The following is a 16,495-nucleotide window of genomic DNA, read 5'->3' as shown; positions in this document are numbered from 1 at the left end:
AACATGTTTAATAAAAATCAGGTATGTCGGCTCTTATATGAATATTATCATAATTATATGTGAACAATGTGATTCCAAAATCTGAGTTTTCGAAATCTATTCCCCTAACCTAAAATCGACAACCCTAACTACGCAATAAACACAACATCAACCCTCAACAATTTAACCTAATTCTAACTCAACTTTAAAACAAAGATAACACATTCTAACTCAATGAGCAGCAACTAACGTAAAAAAGGGAAAAACGAAACAAGGGTATACAAAAATGGCGAAACGAATAAAGGGGAAAACACGACATTGCAATCAAAAAGTCATAGTCAAATCTCCAAAAAACGAAAGCGAACAAGGGCATACAAAATACCTTTCAATTAATAGCGAACCCAACCCATCAAGGAACAACAGTGATAGCCAAAAAACCTCTCCTTTCGAGAAAAGATGACAATGCTGGCCCCTATCGAGACTTCCTCCCAACGCTTCAATGGCGGACGGAGACAAAGGACTTTAATGGCAGACTTCAATAGTTGCACACTGGACTTCGGAGGTGAAGAAAGACGATCTTAGTGGTGTGGCCAAAGTTGAGAATGGTGGAACGAGAGTTTGGGAGTTTTCAAATGGTGGAGCGAGAGAGTTTCGTGGAGAGAATGAATTTCTTAGGCGCGAACAGGTTTGGTTTGAGCAAACCTCATTCCAAAAATGTCCTTCAAATTAGGTTTTTCCCTTTTAAAAAATACAATTAAAACCGTAAATAAAAACACGCCACGTGTCATTATTAATTTGCTATCAAATGAACGTTGTTGAAGATACGTTTTCCTATTTATAGTGTCATGGTCACATTCTAAATATGCTAATGCTAATTTAACATGAGAAATCATATTAATTCCTTTTAATAAAGATGAAAAAAAAAACAGAATGAGACACCGTGTTGAATAATTTTAACAAAAATTTTAAACCTAAAATTAATTAGCTTTTTTAATAGATGTGAATTTGTTGAAAAAGTCATACTAATAAAGAGTTTGCAATAGTACGGTCGAACCTAAAGGATTCACGCCCAGAATTGAATTTCTATAGTAGTTCTGTTTGGCCATTATTTTAGTTGGATAGAACTTAACGTGGTACTATATTAATAGTTCAAAGCACGAATTATTAAAAAGACAACCTTTAAAAAATGAGCAATAAAGGTGTAGTGATGGAAGGAAGAAAACAACAAGAAGAACACAGGAGGCAAAAATGACCTTGGTTAGAATTAAATATTGAAATTCCCAAGGTAGCAGAGGATCATAGAATTACAAGTTGCTGCGAAAAGAGAGTTTTTGCACAACCTAATCATATACTGCCAATCGTAAGATCCAACATGTCTCAAACACTAAGTTGCATAATACAACACCCAATGGACTCAACTTTGATGAAGTCACTGTCCCACAACCCAAAGAACTCAAATTCCTCCACACTTATCAAGTGCTTTGCCAAAAATTCTGGTCCTTCTGCCAAGATCATGGCTTCTGCTACACCTACAGCAGCTCCCATCACCTTTGGATTCAGAAATTTGTTGGAAACATTCACTGTTGATGTGCATAGAGCAGAGAATAGGCAACTGAATGTGCCCTTAATTGCTCCTTTTACCATTGCTACCTCTAGACTGGACAAGGTGGAGAACGTGGCCATAAGAGTTGAGTTGAGCAATGGTGCTGTGGGGTGGGGCGAGGCACCGATTTTGCCTTTTGTTACTGCAGAGGACCAAACCACCGCCATGGCCAAGGCTTCTGAGGCATGTGCCTTCTTGAGGAGATGCCCTGCACTAACTTTGGGTTCCATGCTGGGGGAGATTGCTGGTATTCTTCCTGGGCATCAATTTGCTTCAGTGAGTCAGAATAACCACTATTCAAGTTTCTCTAGTGCTTCTGCTGTTGTTGTTAATCATTCTAATCCTCTCTATTCGTTTTATCACTTACTGTATCACTTTTTCTGCTTTTGAAATGATCTCTTTGAACCCTTTTTAGGCAAATTCCTTGAATTTTTAGTAACAGTTTCAGTTTTCTACTTGATCACTGAGGACATGGAAAGAGAGTAGCATATTTTGAGAAAATTTGAATATTCTTATTGGGATTGTATTTTGTAATCTTTACTTGCCTGAACTTTCCCTTGTATGACTTTTATTTTGGACCACTGCTCTATTTCTTTTCTTTCCTTGATTTTAAGAAACTATTTTGCTGCATCCTTCTATGCTTATTTTTCTTTTGTAGAGTATTAGGAGTATTCAAGAGAAAGAAGGGAAAAAGTGTTTTCTTAGTCCCCTCTTTGAACCGGTCGTACTCTCATCAGAATAATGCATTTTCTTTTTATATTTAGCATGAAAGGAAGATAATCTTGGCGTGAAAAGAGGAAAGTGGAAAAAGAGTAGAGTCCAGATGTTTTAGATCTTTCTATTACCGAGAATCTTGTTCGGGATGCTTGATTTGGCAGAGTGTGACTCTCAGTGTAATTTCAATGAACCAGTATATGCATACATGAGACTTTCAAGAATGAGTATTAAAATGTGTGACATGTTGATTTGGGTTCATTTCCAAGTCATAAATAAGTGAGGTGTTGTGTACGTAGACTTGCATTACATGCATGCATGGATTCTTGTACATCATCATAATCATCATCAGATCTGCCATTAAGATCTTTCCTTTCATGACAGATATAGGACCTAACCTCTTTATTTTTATTTTATTTTAAGAGTTTAGTAGTTATACGTTTTCATGGGATTTCCCACTGTGATTGAAGGTTAGGGCTGGGGTGGAGATGGCAATAATTGATGCTGCTGCAAATAGTATTCGTGTGCCATTGTGGAGGCTTTTTGGTGGGGCTTCTAATACCATAACCACCGACATAACAGTTAAGTTCTTTTTCAATCTCAAACAAAATGCTTATCATGAAAATAGTTGATAGAAGGAAATGTAATCAAGCTTATATTTGCAGATCCCAATTGTTTCTCCAGCTGAAGCAGCTGAATTGGCTTCTAAGTACTATAAAGAAGGGTTTAAGACTTTAAAGCTGAAGGTGGGAAAGAATCTCAATGCAGATATAGAAGTGTTGCAAGCTATACGTGTTGCCCACCCCGAGTGTCAGTTTATTCTTGATGCTAATGAAGGGTATAATTCTGAGGAAGCAGTGGAAGTTCTTGAGAAATTACATGGTTAAAAACTAATACATAAAACTTTGTTTGAGAACATGCTAGCACACATGCACTGATACTGATGAAACTTTGTTTGAATATTTTAGGCAATTTGGCATTGAACTTAGATTTATTTATTGTATTGCAGATATGGGGTTGACTCCTATTCTATTTGAGCAACCAGTTCACAGAGATGATTGGGATGGTCTTCGGTATGTGAGTAGTATAGCAAGAGAGAGATATGGTGTATCTGTTGCAGCTGATGAGAGTTGCAGAAGTATAGTTGATATTTACAAAATTGTGGAAGGGAATGTTTTAGATGTCATTAACATTAAGCTTGCCAAAGTTGGGGTTATGGGTGCCCTTGAAATTATTGAAAAGGCAAAAGCAGCAGGGTTAGATTTGATGATTGGTGGTATGGTTGAGACTAGACTTGCTATGGGTTTTGCTGGCCAACTTGCTGCTGGCCTTGGATGCTTTAAGTATGTATAAGCCATTTTTTAATTCATAAACACTGTTATACATCAGCTTTTAGAGAATTTCACTTGTGAGAGAATCTTAATTCATTTCTCTTCTCTTATAAGTGTTTTGGAGAAGTTTATCCGAACTTAGGTTCATATTATTTTCATTCGGTTTTGTCCACCTACTATTTTATTGATTCATTTAAATATTCTAAACTCTTTTGTAGGTTCATTGACTTAGATACACCACTTCTGCTATCAGATGATCCAGTTCTTGAAGGTTATGAAGGTGCAGTCTGCCTTAAATTTGAAGTTTTCTTGTAAATATTGGTTTGTATGATATGTTTCCAGTATGATATGTTTGTAGTATTTCTCTCCAACAGTTTCAGGTGCCACTTACAAGTTCTCAAACGCTAGGGGACATGGTGGATTCCTTCACTGGGACAACATTGCATAGTAAGTTGTGATTTTCTGGCACAATATGACTCATAGGATAGTAATGATTTACATCTTAAAAGCAAACTGTTCAAGTCTTATGTTCTGTTGGAAAGCAAAATGCTTACTGAAGATAAGAAGCCAATCTTTCAACCCTTCACCTAATAACAAAATGCTTTAAGGATCTATGCCTTAATGGTGTAGAGTTAGATCTTTGTTAGTCATATTCTTCAAATTCAATTGAATTTGTGGATTGGGAATGTGCTAGTCCACCCAACAAGCACAAAAGTGTTCTTGCATGACATAAAACCTACTTGTGGCTGCACTAGCTTTCAGAATTTCAAAGCTAAAAGTTCACCTTTAATCTCAATTCTTCTGGCCAGAATGAAGAAAATGTTGTTTATTCAAATGTTTTTATTTTGGACAATAGGATGAATCAAATTTGTTGTTTTGAACGTGGAGGGTGGAGTTTTAATCATGTAATGCCTTTTTGTATATGCTACCTTAATTATTGACATCTTGATTAAATTATGCGCAGACGATAGAGATGCTTATGCCAACACAAGAATCTTGAAAAGCATAAATGGACAAGTTGGTTAGACGGTTAGAAAATTGAGTAAGAAATGAAGATTGACCACTGATGGGCTTGTGCAACTGTTACAACTTAGCGTTAAATATTACAATAACAACCATTCATGAAGATTTCTTGTGCGGAATGAGTAGCTATCCACGACAACTATGTGTAATCGATTCCTCACCTTATTCTGGAAAGGTCTTGCACCAAATAAGAGCTAGGAATCGCACATTATGATAATATGATATGGACATGGAAATACAGAAAATTTTAGAAATTAAACTTAAATTTTGCGCTGTTCATTTCAATAATTTAAACTGTGATTTTGATACTTTGTTTTTTTGTTTCACCTAATCAAGTTATTCTATCTCTAAAATCAAGAAAATAGGTGGGAGATAAAATGTGCAAGCTTCTAAAAGTATACTTAGATCCAATCGAATTATTTCCCTCGTTCGTTGTTTATCATTGCATTTTATGTCCTATCAGTTAAAAAAAAAAAAAAAACAGGTTAAATTCTTGACAACCAACATTAACATTTTGCTTTGTGTCTAACGATTTTCCACTACACATTTACTCGTAAAGTACACAAGGTTCGAGGGGATTTTCTTACAAGCAGCAAAGAAAATACGTATACCTTATATGTACATGTGCAAGACTAAAGTGGAATATCATTAGGCATGTAGACAAAACATTAACACTGTCTATCAATAAGAACCATTATTTCACTTATCTAAAATTATAAAGATCAAAAAAGGTAAATTAAATGATATGAATAAAAAAATGTATTGATGAGTTCGGATCCCGGAAGGTATAATGTGCGAGTATGTAGTAAATAGTCTATGACACGTTCGGTTTCTAGTTTTAAAGTTCCATTCTACAATTTGATAAAAAGTTATTTTTGCATTTGTATACTCCAAAACCATGGTTAGAGAATTCCAATCTAAAACATTATACTCTTTGGTTGCACCTAGTAACATATCATGCACCTCACCGGCTTCTGCTTCCCTAATGCACCTTGCTCAATTCTACAACATAGAAGCGAATTCGGTATGGCAAGAGGCATGCTATGTAACTCTGTGTGACCAGTTGATAATTTATTAATACCAAATACTAGGCACTTTTAAAGCAAGGAATCTGAAAAATATATTTCATACTGTTTCACAATACAACTAGTTCAGATTCACCAGTGTGAAAACTGATACCTACATGATTAATATCATGCCTTCTCTACAGATCATTCCACCAATATCGAGCTAATTATGAACACTTTTAAGTCTACAACATGTTCACCCTAGTAGCTGTGGTAAGTCAAACAATTAAAAGTCTAAAACTTACTTTAAAACAGTAGTGTACACTTACAGTATCATCTCTTCCATCACCAGAGCAATATCATGATCATCAGATATAGTGCAAAAATTGGGCCACGTAACAGAAAAATCTTACCATTTCATCCATTTTCTTCTATATCACACCATCTGTAAATATTTATCTCCAGAAATTAAGGGGATCTCTACCACTATTGAACCGAAAGGCTTGTACAGTTTGGCTTTATCCCACACATCCTTCCTGTTAACTAGTTCGCCATATTCTAGTTTCTCTCTCGTTTCATTAGAACCTTCCACTTATCTGATAGTTTTTCCTTCGTATAAAACATCTTTTCTTTTTCTTTTTCACTTAAGCAACCTCTAAGTTCATTGCTTGATATCGGCTTCATCTTTTGTACTGCTTAGGCATATCACAAGAATCCACAATTAGGCAGTCATCACGCCATCAAAACCTCTACAGATGGATAGTTTTTTTTTTTTTTTTTTAATCAAGTTTGCACTAAGCAATGAACAGAAATTAAGGCTCAATTTTAGCCAAAAGCAGGAATGCCAAGTCTTCTTATTCAGTTCATCTATGATAGGTGCCATGTGATTTAAAGAACTGAAAATCCGGGTGATTAACCTGAACAACCCTTAACCATTTATCCGCAGCCTGCAAGAAGGAACTCACTTGTTGAGTCTCACCAACTCCTTTTTTCATCCAAATAGACCCCTTTAACTTATAGGAAGCCATTGCAAAAGTAGGTATAGAAATCTTTGGTGCAGCATCTGTCTCACTGGGATAAACAAGTGTTGGAGCATGAGTACAATCACTTCCTGCAAAGTGTAATAAAAAGAATTTTTTTTACAATAAATTAGTCAGTATTTCATCAAAGTGATCAAGCAGCAACTATTTCATGTTTCTGGGACAAAGCCCTGTTTTTGCTATAAGTTGATATAACATCAACCAGCAAGTTAAGTATTATTGGACAATAAGATTAAGGATTAACTTCTGCTTTTCCATATATGTCAATTTCAAATTGAGGGTAAATGACCATACATTAAGAGTTTAAGACAACAAACGATACTAAAATTCTGTTTGCTTTATGGAAGCATAATAGTTGCCACAATGATTGATGGTAAAACATTAGAGGAATAAAAATAACTTTTATGTGGTTATTTATTAATTTGGAAAAACCATACAATAGAATAGAAGAGAGATTTTGGAAGGCCTTCGAGAATTCATATTGTCTATAATTAAGTAATCAGAGATATGTACAAGGGGGTAACAAATGAGTGAGAAGTGAGAACACATGGTGGGGTCACAGCAAATTTCCGGTAACAATATATTTGCATCAGCTCAACTTGTTTTGACTGAGTCTTGGATTTGCTTACTGAGTATTTCTAAGAACTAACAGTCTCTTTTGTAGATAATATAGTCCTAATTGGTATTATGGGTGAGAAAAAATCCACAAAATTAGACCTGTTCTATTACTGGACTAATCCAATACATTATAGATCCAAAAAACATGATTTAGAATTAAATCCAAATTTATATTTTCCTAAAAAAACTAGTTTAGATTTTAATAGATCCAAATCCATATTTTATAAAAGAAAATAGTTTGGATAGTTTTAAATCGGTTTGATTTGATACCAATTTCAAAACCAGTATTTAAAAAAAACAAAATGAGTGTAAATCCAAAATAATTTAAAATTAAGGATAACAAATATGTTCATTGGACATCAAATTCTATTCAACCTAATAATAGGTAATATGATATGATGAAAAAGTAATGATATTTAGTGTGAAAAATTTTCACATGAAACTCACTTGTATAGATAAAAAAGCAGCACTTGTTTAAATAACGTTAATAAAACATATATCAAACATGATTTGAGAATCCTCCAGGTGTATTTTACCTAGTTCAATTTTATAATTAGTAGCAATATGAAGATAAAAACATAGATACCAATAAAAGTAACTATGTATATACACATTCTTTGATTTAGTGCAAGATTAAAAAAGTAAAATTATTTTATATTTTATACTTTCATTATATGTTTTCTTTTTCCAACACTTAATAAGTGTATTCCATTTTCTTTCTATAAGAAAAACTTACACGAAAGCTGTTGAGTCAACCTAACTAAAAACATTTTCATGTTTAGGAAACATACTTCTATAATTTTACCAAAACACAGTAACTGATATCACGTTTCAACACAAAGTAATATACCATTTGCTCTCATTAGGAAATGATGCGCACTCACACTCTAGACTCACCACTGGAGTGTGTCAAATATTGTACTTAGCTATATAGGGAACATGTACCAAATATTAAAATACTGGTTTGGGTTTTAGATTATTAATTAATTACACAATTTATGAAATATGTAAAATTCCAACATTTTCATTCTAAAAAAATATTCTTGGAAAATATATAATAATTGTAAATGATTTTGGTTATAACACTGATACTGAAAAGAATACCAGTTTCAAAATTGGTATCAATCTGATTTATAAACATTTAAACTAGTTTCGTTTAGAAAGAAAGAAGTTGGATTAAAAATCCAAACCAATTACATAAATTTGGATCTATTAAAGTCCAGAAAAACTTTGCACGGAGAATGGAATGTAAGTTTAGAAAAAATTGGAGGCCATTATCACAAATTGCACATGTATCTATCTTGCGCTCATCATAGAAAAATGACATACAGATAGATGGTGATCTAATCCATAGGATTGAAGCAGGCTGGATGAAATAAAGCATCTCTAGTGTTATGTATGACCAAGAGGTATCCCTCAAGCTTAAGTGAAAATTATTCCATGCAGCTATACGTCCTGTGATGTAGTATGGAATTGAGTGTTGGGCACTAAAAACACCGATGAGAGAATAAATTCCACATGACAGAGATGAGAATGTTGCCTCGGGTGAGTAGACTTACTGGAAAAAATAAGAATGGGAAAGGATGCAACATAGAGGAGTTGAGGCAATAACTATTGAACGGAAAAACCCAGTAGTTCCCCTTATGCGTTTTGGGATGTCTGGAGAAGATTTTGTAATAAGAAGTATAAAACAAATGGAAGGTAGCCTATTGCTAGAGGTAGAAAGAGGGTTTTAAAAAAAAAAAAACAAAACAAAAAACTAAACGTGAAACCATTAAAAAGAATGTGGAGTTAATAAGTTATTTAAAGAAATGATATACAGTAAAGTATTACGACATCAGTTGATCCATATAGCTGACTCCATGAAAAAGGTATGGTAGTGGTGGACGTAGTCAAATTCAAATTGCAAAATGGAATCCCTTAGTGTCAGTCCTTATCTATCAAAGCATCCGTTATTAGAAGGCAAACAAAATATTTAGTTGCAGTCAGTAGCAGATTTGTACTCATTCTGTTTAGTTGCACACTTGACAAATAGATGCAGTCAATTTCCATATAAATATGTGTACTGAGAATTTCCCAAAAGATGAAATTCAAAGAAAGGCATATGTACTATGGTACTCTACATAAATAAGTACACGATAGCTAGCATGAAATAGCAAAACAAGAAAGAACTAGCATAAGTACCCAATACCGTGGTCATATCACATTTTAGCTAAAGCATCAGCCATACTTGAATGCTAAGAAGAAAATTCAATGTGCAAAGCATCGAAGCCTATGAAAACAAGTCATTACTCTGAGTGGTACCGGACTTAGTCCCCTCAAATAAGGTCTCCAATTAGAGAATTATGGATGAAAAAGAAGTGTTTTTCACAGTAGACCTCGCTGAAGGTGATCAACTAGATTTCCAAGAGGAGATTAGCTACAAACAAAAACTGGTGGATTCTCCACACCAATGACTTGGTATTAAAAAACCCTAAAACAACCTAGGTATTTTAAAATTGGTTTTGACACGATTTGACCAAAAACGGGAGAACAGCCACCTAAGTTGTTAATAAGAAGAATTATGATTAATAAACAATCTCTTTCTCTACTACACCAGCCCATATTTTGTTTGTCAAAGTAACCAATATGTTACCCATCTTAAATTTAGAGTGTCCATTTCATTTCAAAAATACACATTCGGTAAGGACAAAAATGAAGGGGAAAAGTAGTTAGGGATTGTTGAAGAGGGAAGAGTGGTTAGTTTATCAGTTAGGCAATTAAGGGGGAAATAAGGAGAGAAAGATTCATTCACACAATCAGAAAGTTTGTGAAGAAAGAGGAAACACTTGTAGGAGGATCTGTACTTCTATTCATGGATATTTAAGGTGTTTGGTTGTTCAGAAAAAATGGATGCACATAATTTCAGTGCATATAATACTAGATTTGCATCACACATACATTTGGACATAAAAATGTGACAGTGCATGCGTTTGCACCAATCCAGACATGCACTTAAGTGTTCAAGTTCCTTGTTAGCTTTTGGAAAACTTTCATTTCTCTTTAATGAGCTTTGTGACACATGGATAAAACAGAATAAGAATTGCATTTACAGTTGTGATTTCTGCTGACTGCTGAGCAAGTACTTGAAAGGGTGGTGAAAAATAAAGAATGCAGTTCATGAATAAATCCTAGTGGAGCAGATGCCCATCTTTCATATTAGTTGACAAAAATAGAACCGTTTGTTTTTGTAAATATTCTGTAAAGTATCATTGATTGATCCTTCATTTGAGACAGAACTGAGAGTAATTAAGTCCTAATTTAGATTATAACATTTTGCACCATTTTGAGAGACTAAACCAATGGCATTTTGCATTGTTAAGACTTAAACAATGACAGCCTCAACAAAAATGTGGCTTTTTACTCAAAATGCACACGTACATTTAATCTACCAATAACCAAAATTAGTGATATTTAAGCAACACTGAGTGATCAAATATAGTCTTAAAGGTCCATGATTACCTGTCAAGGGTGTATGGAGTTTATGGTATGTTAGAAAGCACCCATCTAAATCTTTTAAAGTTGGACCAGTGGGTATTCGATATATAGGATACCTAGAACATAACACTAAAATACGTTAATGGATGAAAAAAACAGTATTACGACATTAGATGAAGTTGATGTTGTGAAAAATAAAGAATGGGAAAGAAGTGATGACACATTAGATTACCATGCCACAGACATCCAACTGTCTGGTAATAAGTCACAGCTTCTCAACGACTTGAGGGCAGGATAATAGCGTGCAAGATCTTGTATCTGTCAAAATATTAAAAAAGTATAAGGTCCATGGATCAGATTATGGGTAAATAAGCCACACATTAACTACGGATCAGTAATTTCCTTATCAGCCAATGGTTCCCGGCTATAAGGAGGATGTTGTTCCAAATACTCAAAAAGTACATCTTGAGGATTCCCAGTTTCGCTATCATCACTAGAAAATCCTTCTTGCACTGAACTTCGTTTGTTGTTTATAGATAATCTGTTCATTTGCAGTGAGACACCACCTGTTAGATATTGACTACTTTGTGTTGTAAACTCAGTCCTTTTTCCATATTCATTATCACTACTTTCATCACTACATGAATCTTTGTAGTAATCACCATCACTATCTTCACCGGTGTACCTAATAACAAAAAATTAAGAAATTCATATCTGATTAGTTACAAGCTAAATAACAATAGTCCACACTCCCATAGCACTTGTAAGTTATAATTATATAACAAATTATGAAAATAGCAAAAGTCAATTAAATCTTTTATTAGATTGACCGCATAAAGGAAGCAATAGCCAAAAGGAGAGAGTATAAATAAAAAAATTTAATACATATCCAATACATTGAGATCCATGATGATTCATTAATCCATCAAAAGTTAAAATCAATAGATAGTGGAATTATTTGGACAAATTTCTCCATAAACCTTCTAAAAGAGAAAAATGAAAAGAGAAAAAATGAGCTTCTCCATCAGCTAAAAATAGCTTATGCACAAGTTAATAAGAATTTAGAGAAGCTATAAGAGAGTTTCTATAAATTAGCTTATGCATAAACTAGATTTATATCTTATAAAATTAATTTCCTTTTATCTTCTTAATTTTCTCTCTCGAAGTGTTTAAAATTTAAAGTGTGTTGGGCTGTTATCAAACTGGCTTGGATCAGCTGGTCCAACCGGTTAGACCAAAACCACTGTTGTTACTAGGTGGAACTAGTTAGGAGATTAGATGTGACAGGAATTAAACCTATGTGAACTGACTGGTTTTCTACCAAACTTGTAAACCAGTGTGCATATGTCGATTTTGGAAGAGCACTGAAGAAGGAGAAGAATTCAAAAATGGATGTCAAAAGGACTCAGCTTGTTCTTTTGGATGAAGGACAGACATTGACCTCCAAACCAACAAAATATTTGTGAAAACTTGTACAAGGTTTAACTTTTATAAACAATATTAGGATAAAGCTGAATACTTTCAGCAATTACAATTAATGACTTACTGGATCGCCCAATGACCTAGTATTTTGACCAAGTCAATGACTGGTCAAGTTCTGATAACATTGTGTTGAGTAAGGACGAAAAATGAGAGAATGAAGACAATAAAGTAAAATTTGAATAGATGTCAGACAAAGAAACATCTGACATCTAGATATATCACTCATCTGAAGTATATTTGTTCCATTTATCAAGGTTTCACTTCTAGCAAGCTCAATTTAAAGAGATCTTTGAGGCAATACAAGTAATCATATTAAATATCTATCAAATAAACACCATATAAAAAATAACATAACTCTCCATACTCCATAGTCTTAAATACCATGTTTCCAATTATCTCAAGCCTCACAAAAATTTATTCACTCTTCCAATTGACAAATAGTCATATTAAGACGGTAAAATACAAGCCTAACTCAACCTCACAAAAATAATTTGATAAGTTGAAGTTTATACCTACTTATATACTATAATTTGGTTATATCTTTAGTCAATGTAGGATCTCTAACACATTGCCAAACATCAAGGACTTGACATCTCGAGTGTGGGACTAGGGAATAACTCAATAGCAGATGACATAATATGTCCAACAAACTTGACTATAATAAAAAAGTGAAATTTCACTTTAACTCAATTCTATAAAACTAGCTTGGTAAAGTGAGATTTGTATCCACTTATATAATATAATTTGGTCATATTTATAGTAAACATGAGATCTCCAACACACTCCCTTCATATTGAGGACTGAACATCTAGAGTGTCAAACTAGTGGGGAATCCGACCATTGGTGAGACGATAGACCCAACAAACTTGAATGAAATAAATTTGGAATGACTCTACTACCATAATAAGAAAATGAAATTTAAACCTAACTCAACTTTACAAAACCGACTTGACAAGATAAAGTTTTCATCCACCTATATACTATAATTTAGTCATATATTTAGTCCATGTGAGATCTCTAACACCAATTATCTCACCCCCACAAACATTTTATTCACTCATCCAGCAGATAGCCTGATTTTGTAACCAATCATGTCCAAATAATTAAAAGACAAAACGAAACAAGAGATGCTGAAAAAACACAACATAATAATAACATAAACAATGTTTTGTGACTGTCAAACCACTTGACACATTAACTTGTCAATAAATTATTAGAGTACTGAATAATTTCTCACTTAAAGCTATCAAATCTAATTGATAAGTAACTTTCTAATGTTATAACCCATCAAAAATGCCACTTACAAATATAACTCTATTACAGCAAAATCTGCATTTCATTAACAGCTTGGACATCAAATAATTCACTCAAAAGAAGGAAAGTGAACACAACAAGAACATATAATATTAGCAAAAGATGTCCTCATGAGTAATAACTTGAAAATTTGTGAATAAAAATGTACAGGACCAATGATAATTAAAAAATTGCTGGGCACATAAAGCCCAGTACCCTCAGCAATTTTGTCCACATTATAACAAAACAGTCTAAAAGTAAAAGCGTGACAGCTGTTCATGAAGTGTAACTTCAACAAAATCAGCGCTTTAAAGCACCATTTCAAATGCTTCCCCTCAAAAGTGGTTTAAAGTAGAATTTATGCTTTTCTCTGTGAGTACAATCCTATAATTATATCATTTTATGCCTTCAATAACATGATCTATAAATTAAACCCTCAAGACAAATCAAGAATAATGAATACAATGTTATTCATTACTCTTTACAAGGAGGGGAAAGAGGCAGGATCAGAATTGGTGATTAAATTTGTTTCAAAAATCATTGGAAGAGAAGGGAAAATTAGTAAAGTGTTATGAAACAACAAAGTAAAAAAATTATTATAGTTTACTTAAAAAGGCAAAAAATGCACAAGACACCCACCAAAGAGAGAAATTATTTCCATGATATGAGCCCACAATTTCACGTAACAAGTAACAAGGGAGAAACCTTATCATCATTGCATCAAGGATCACACTTCACAGAATCAAATGGCTATAAACTAATAGATTTGAACATTTTCTTTACAAATACCAAACAACTACTTCTATAAAAAGGAATAGTTATAAACAAATTTTGATTGAAAACAGAGTAAAAACCAACTAATTGACTAATACAAAAAGAAAACGACATCTTATTTCTCAATTCTACATTAAGAACCCCTGCAGTTTCACTCCCAATGAGAAGCAGTTTACAAAGCCTAAAAACTATACTTGTATTTCTAACGCATTTACTTCTCAATTTTATACTGCTGCCTTTCAACCGGAACCTAAAAAGCATACACATGTTTCCCTACTTCTTATATGGTTGATAATGAGAACTAAGAAATGGTTTCCAATTATTCTATATGCAATGCTTATTGCTTAACGTAATATTTACTTTCAACACTCGTTAAAATTGTTTTAAGCTAGATAGTGTGCTGCTTCAACTTTCATTCTATGTGTTGCTCAGAAAGAGAACAACCAGGACCAATAATGCGGTGTTTAGGCGTAAAAATGATTTTGGTCCACCGATGCTACATGATCTAATAACGCAGAACCAGAAGATACGAAATCTGAGCGGGAAAAAAGAGGTTGTGTGACATAAAAGTTTAACACCTTGTATCAATTGATTGCACAAACACAGACGCACACACGCATAAATATAAACAAACAAGTCTCAGAGAGATAATTAAACGAGCAGCATCCATCCATAACTCTATCGTGTTTCCCGTGGCGAGTCTTGTCTTAAAGTTAGCAATTCTTATTAGCACGTGAAATGGTAATACCTAGGCTTTGCACTTGGCTTCTCAGCAGATTGACCATAGAGTTGAATAGCAGACAAATACGGAACGTAATACTGAACAACAGATTCACTTTGATCGAGGACCAAAGGCACTCCAGCTCCATACGCACTCCACTCCTTAAAAGTTTCCCAGAGATCACTCAGGGAAAAGTAAGACTGATACTCCACATCGCAAAATTTCCAACCTCTCATCGTTGTCTACATCCACAACATAATCAAATTTGAGTTTCAAATAAACCACATCAAAACATAACAAGAATTCCGAGAATAACTAAGCATAAAACATTCGCAACCACTGTCTCAACATCTCAAAAAAAACAAAAAAATAAGAAAAGTGAATTGAGAAATTAAGATCAACCTTGGAGAAATACTGAGCCGGAACTAACGGCATCGTGGAGTCCAAGAACCTATCGATATTACTAACAGACTCTACAGACGGAGAAAGAGTTGGATTTAATGATTGTTTGAGATCGCTATTGCTATTTCTATTCTCAGACACATCAAGTTTGATCTTCGAAGTTAAATCGGCGTTTTCAAGTTCGCCATTCTTGGCTCTCTGGCCTTGTTTGCGCTGATTCTGGTTCTTCCTCGCCTTCACCGGAATGTAAAAGCGATCCTCGCCGCGAACCCCGCCAAATTGCAGTGCAGTTCCCAGCATTTTCCAAACGTTACCAGAATTGCGTTGCCCTCCGTTTGCACGCGGAGAAAACGGAGGAAAGTATCGGATGAGAAAATTCGTTATCGCAGAGGAACAACAAAGAAAGGGAGAAGAAGAGTACCGAATCGGAATCGAAAATGATGACGAAGAAAAGAAAGAGGTCGAAAGGAAAGGAAAGGCTGAAGGCAAAGGGAAGGGAAGATGACGAGAGAGAGAAGAAAAACTACCACACTCTCTTTACAACGAAAACAGAGAGAGAGAGAGAGAGAGAGAGGAACGAGTGCATAGCAGGGTTGGTGGAGATTCTGTCATTTTCCGTTTTCCTGGGGTTTTTAACTAATTCTTTGAAATTTTGGGGTGTTTGTTGAATTAGTTGGACTTTATGCAAGAGACTGAAAGAGTCTTGGTTATTATCATCACTTGAAAATTTGAATGTTGATAAATTAAAATAATCGCAGAATTTGGACACGTGTGATCTGTGGGGCCACTCTAGATGACCTTACATTGCTGCTAACTCTTCATTGACTAGTGTTTTTTGTTTGGCTCAACCTCTACGGATGAATACCACCTACCTCTCAATATAAATCTAAATGAAATTATTTAAGTTTATCCTCTTTCAAAATATTAGTTAGGTTTACATTTTTATTTTATTTCATAAAATAAATTATATTTTATAAAGGATCTATAATCATAAAAACTCATGCCTTCAACATTTTTATTGCACTAATATT

General features: G+C 34.1%; 2 protein-coding genes across 4 annotated transcripts; one reads left to right on the top strand and one right to left on the bottom strand.

Moving 5' to 3' along the window:
* The first annotated feature begins 1,140 nt into the window (after window positions 1–1,140).
* On the top strand, window positions 1,141–4,958 carry LOC106765402 (L-Ala-D/L-amino acid epimerase). 2 transcript variants are annotated; one of them, XM_014650008.2, is made up of 7 exons: window positions 1,143–1,858; window positions 2,767–2,877; window positions 2,962–3,178; window positions 3,306–3,639; window positions 3,846–3,907; window positions 4,002–4,074; window positions 4,592–4,958. In XM_014650008.2, coding segments are annotated over exons 1-7 (1,305 nt in total). In that variant the 5' UTR covers window positions 1,143–1,351; the 3' UTR covers window positions 4,593–4,958. The 2 variants fall into 2 exon arrangements, with proteins under 2 accessions (XP_014505496.1, XP_014505494.1); XM_014650010.2 differs by lacking the exon at window positions 4,592–4,958 and having other exon boundaries at window positions 1,141–1,858; window positions 4,002–4,075.
* Window positions 4,959–5,745: 787 nt separating this feature from the next.
* On the bottom strand, window positions 5,746–16,120 carry LOC106768508. 2 transcript variants are annotated; one of them, XM_014653693.2, is made up of 6 exons: window positions 15,465–16,117; window positions 15,090–15,304; window positions 11,195–11,477; window positions 11,025–11,110; window positions 10,817–10,908; window positions 5,746–6,768 (listed from the first exon to the last, which is right to left on the bottom strand). In XM_014653693.2, exons 1-6 carry the CDS (start codon window positions 15,762–15,764, stop codon window positions 6,521–6,523), a joined length of 1,224 nt encoding a protein of 407 aa, XP_014509179.1. In that variant the 5' UTR covers window positions 15,765–16,117; the 3' UTR covers window positions 5,746–6,520. The 2 variants fall into 2 exon arrangements, with proteins under 2 accessions (XP_014509179.1, XP_022638973.1); XM_022783252.1 differs by lacking the exon at window positions 10,817–10,908 and having other exon boundaries at window positions 6,631–6,768; window positions 15,465–16,120.
* Between the last annotated feature and the right edge of the window lie 375 nt (window positions 16,121–16,495).

This window comes from Vigna radiata, chromosome 7 (genome assembly GCF_000741045.1).
Source record: "Vigna radiata var. radiata cultivar VC1973A chromosome 7, Vradiata_ver6, whole genome shotgun sequence".
NCBI lineage: Eukaryota > Viridiplantae > Streptophyta > Magnoliopsida > Fabales > Fabaceae > Vigna > Vigna radiata.
Note: the sequence above shows the minus strand (reverse complement) of the source record. Positions and strands in the feature narration are given on the sequence as shown.